The 3658-nt window shown below is 62.1% G+C and overlaps 1 protein-coding gene across 1 annotated transcript; it reads left to right on the top strand.

Annotated features, from left to right (window-relative positions):
* Positions 1–82: 82 nt before the first annotated feature.
* MNEG_11219 (GMP synthase (glutamine-hydrolysing)) lies at positions 83–1375 on the top strand (the record flags this gene model as incomplete). Its single annotated transcript, XM_014040311.1, has 4 exons — positions 83–100; positions 318–419; positions 784–954; positions 1307–1375. 4 exons carry the CDS (start codon positions 83–85, stop codon positions 1373–1375), a joined length of 360 nt encoding a protein of 119 aa, XP_013895765.1.
* Positions 1376–3658: the final 2283 nt, after the last annotated feature.

Genomic DNA, 3658 nt, shown 5'->3' with positions numbered 1-3658 from the left:
CGCGACGCAGGTGCGCGCCATTGGGCGCCTCCTGGACGTGCCGGAGCCATTCATCAAGCGCCACCCCTTCCCGGGCCCCGGCATGGGCGTCAGGATCCTGGTGGGTGCCCCGGGACAGCTGCTTATGAGTAGCGTTTCCAGACGGCATGTGACTACACACGCGCGCGCACACACACACACACACACACACACACACACAAACATGTACACACAGCATGTACATCACGGCACACCCGCACTTGCGTATGCTGGCCAGCTGGTATTGTCTTCTCTTCACCCTGGCCTCCCATTGACATCCCCTCCGCCGCTCCGCCCAGGGTGACGTCACCGCGGACGACCGCCTGGAAGTGCTGCGGGCGGTCGATGAGATCTTCATCGACACCATCAGGGAGTTTGGGCTCTACGACCAGATCTGGCAGGTGGGTACGCCAGCCGGTCCTGCAGCGGCCTGCCCGGGAAATTAGATCTTCAAGCAAGTGCACGGTATTAACCGGCCCATAATGTTGTCAATTGTCAGGCCCATGTTGTTGATTGTTAGGATCAATCAATTGGGATTTCGGCCACACATAACCGATCCTTTCCGCATCTTGCAGATTGCGAGCGCGCACACCCTCATCCATGTCCACACAGGCATGTGTTGGCAAGAACATTAGGAGGACCGTATGGATGTGCCGAAGCGCGCGCGCACACACACACACACAACTTGCCGGCACATACGCACACACACACACACACACATACATGCGAACCCCCCCCCCCCCCCGAATCCTCCGCGCGCCGCAGGCGTTTGCGGTCTTCCTGCCGATCAAGTCTGTGGGCGTGCAGGGCGACCAGCGCACGCACTCGCACGTGGTGGGCCTGCGCGCCGTCACCAGCGGGGACGGCATGACGGCGGACTGGTACCCCTTCAGCCCCGAGTTCCTGCGCACAGTCAGCTCCCGCATCTGCAACAAGGTGGGGCGGGGGGCGGGGTTGGTACAGTGGTGCGTCTGATGCTCTGTGCGTGTATGTGTGTGTGTGTGTGTGTGTGTGCGTGTGTGTGTGTGTGTGCGCGCGCGCGCATGTGCATGTGCATGTGCATGCGCTGCAGGGTGCGAGTGCACAGAAGGAACCTGTTTCTGCACTAGACGGGTGGTGGGGTTTCCTTAGCACTGTCACCAGGCTTCGTATCAACGCAACGCGCGTGGCTGGCCAACGTTGCTGCTCGCGCACGCCCCCTTTGCAAGCGCAAACGCACGAGCGCGCACACACACAAACACACACACGCACACACATTCACGCGCTCTTTATTGCAACTGCGACCCAGGTGCGGTCTGTGAACCGCGTGGTATACGACATCACCTCCAAGCCCCCAGGGACCATCGAGTGGGAGTAAATCCCACGCAGGAAGAGGGGCATTCAACCAATTGTTGCTGCACATCATCGCCAATTTTCACCGCAGCTGCCTGAATGGCTGGCGCATTGCGACGCGCTGGGCGTGCGGCGCTGCTGGGCTGCTGCTCTGCCTGGTGTCAAGCTGCAGAAGCGTGTTGTTACTTGCGAAAACGCGGCGCTCATTGGCATGTTGTGTGTGCGTGTGGCGCCAAAAAGCTCTTGGCGATGTGATGTGCTGCCCGCCAAAACAAAAAGTGGCGCTGCTCGGCAACTGTAATTGGTGGCGCCCACCTGCATCTCTGCGGTCTGACAAATCAGCAACACCTAGGGGCAAATGCTGCCTGGGCCAAGCACATTGAAAGGCGCTGGCCACGCGGCGGGCAGGTGAGGGAGGGGTAGGGAGCGGCGATGTGTTCCCAGCCATCAAGACGGGTACGCACGGCGCGCGGCCGATGCTGCGCCTGCCGGCGGCACGGAGTATCGAGGGTGATGTGTGGCGAAAAAGGGTCAGCCAACGAGACTCTTGAAACCAACACGAACTTGATCCTGTTGTGGCGCCTGTGGTGTGGGCCCGGTGCCCTGCCCTGCGTGACGCAGAAGCTGCCAAGTAGCTACCAATGCGACTCATCAAGAAACTACACAAGCAGGTGTGTTCGTGTGCGAGAAGTGTACGGACTGCACTAACAAGAGTGTACTGGGCTAATCAAAAGTGCACTAGCCTGATCAAGCCTGGACTGGGATTGTAAGTATGGACTGGGCTGGATTGCGCAAAGAGCACAACATCAAACCACAACGTCAAGCCTCGAGCGCTCAGCACTGCCTGGGGTTATCTTCGGTTCCGCCGGCAGAGGGTGGCCGTACGAGGCCAGAGTGCGTTGCCAAGGGGAGGGGAGGGGGGGCGTGCCAGCAAAATCACGTGTGTGGCGGCTCTGCCACACCATCATCGTGCAAGAGGGGGCCTGCTCCCTCGCACTGGGTGGCAACACAAACTGGGGCGGGCTGATCCAAGGAGCAACGGGCATCCGGGTGGTGCGGGTGGCTGCGGCAGCGCAGCGCCGCCGCCACGCCCTTGGCCAAACCAAATGGCCCAAGCGCTGGCGGCTTTGGCAAAGGGTGGCGCGCGCGCCCAGTTGCATTGAGGGTTTGTGAGGTGTGTACGTGTACTGTGTGTATTTATGTGCGGTACGCCTATCTGTCATTGCATCGGGCATCGCATGGGAATTCTGGTCAGACATGGATGCGGCGCCGGCAAAAGCTCCCAAGGCGGCTGGGCGCCGCACTCAGGATTTTGGCGCACGACTCAACAGGCCGGCGACGGGTGGAGGTCAACGAGCCTGTACAATCAACCACTATGCCGCAGCCTTCGGCATGCTGCTCGCCGCGGCAGCGGCGGCAGCGCAGTGGGCAGTGCGACCGGATTTGACCGCTTTGGCCGAGAGAAAAGGTGTGTGGTGCGTGTGCACCCAAACTTGACATGCCGTCGCGGGGCTGACTGGGTACAAGTGTTGCAGCCAGTGTAATTGTGTGCGCGGTCCTGTGTGGGACGAAGCAGTGTGAGAGGGCATGCGGGCTGCGGCGGTCGCGTGACGAGCCGTGTGCATGTGTGGAGTTTTCTGGTTTCATACCTGAGAGCTTGCGGTACAGCGGGACCCCATCGGCCCTATGCCAAGCCAGCAACCAGCCGCCCGGCGAAGCGCCAGCGTCGGCCAGCCAGCGCCCGGCACGCCTTGGAGGACTGCACACCGGCTGGTTGCCAGCCCGCCAAGCCGGCGCATGTGACCTGCGAAGGCCCGGCACCACGCCCGACAAAGCTGAGACAAAGCGACCACCGCCAACGAAGGGAAGGCGGCGCGGCGGGGTGACAAGGGCGCCTGGTAATACACAGCCCTGCGCTTCAGAGGTGCCACCCTCGGCCTGCAGCTGGGCAGGCAACAGAGGTGTGTGTGCAGAGCGGCGCCATGCGAGGCTGACAGCCTGCAGCAGAACGCGTGCATTTGGGGCCAAAAAACATGATGTGGGTAATAGGACAGAGGAGCTGAGAGAATTGTGTGTGTGTATGTGCGTGGAGAGAAAGGGACTGAGACGGTCTGCCAAGAGGGGACGCTGAGCGCGTGCCCCGCGCGGCCCCGCCAGCGCCAGCGCCGACGTGAGGGCGCGGCGGGACGCGCCGAGACGAATGCGCCGCGCACGGCTGCGCGGAATGAGATGGCCTGGGACCGATGGCGAGAGCGCCGCGGCGCGCTCACGTCGAGAGAAGCAGTGCATGGGGGGCCGCGGCGGCGGC

The sequence above is a fragment of the Monoraphidium neglectum genome, assembly GCF_000611645.1.
Source record: "Monoraphidium neglectum strain SAG 48.87 unplaced genomic scaffold scaffold02643, whole genome shotgun sequence".
NCBI lineage: Eukaryota > Viridiplantae > Chlorophyta > Chlorophyceae > Sphaeropleales > Selenastraceae > Monoraphidium > Monoraphidium neglectum.
The sequence above is the reverse complement of the archived record's forward strand: the minus strand, read 5'-3'. Positions and strand labels throughout refer to the sequence as shown.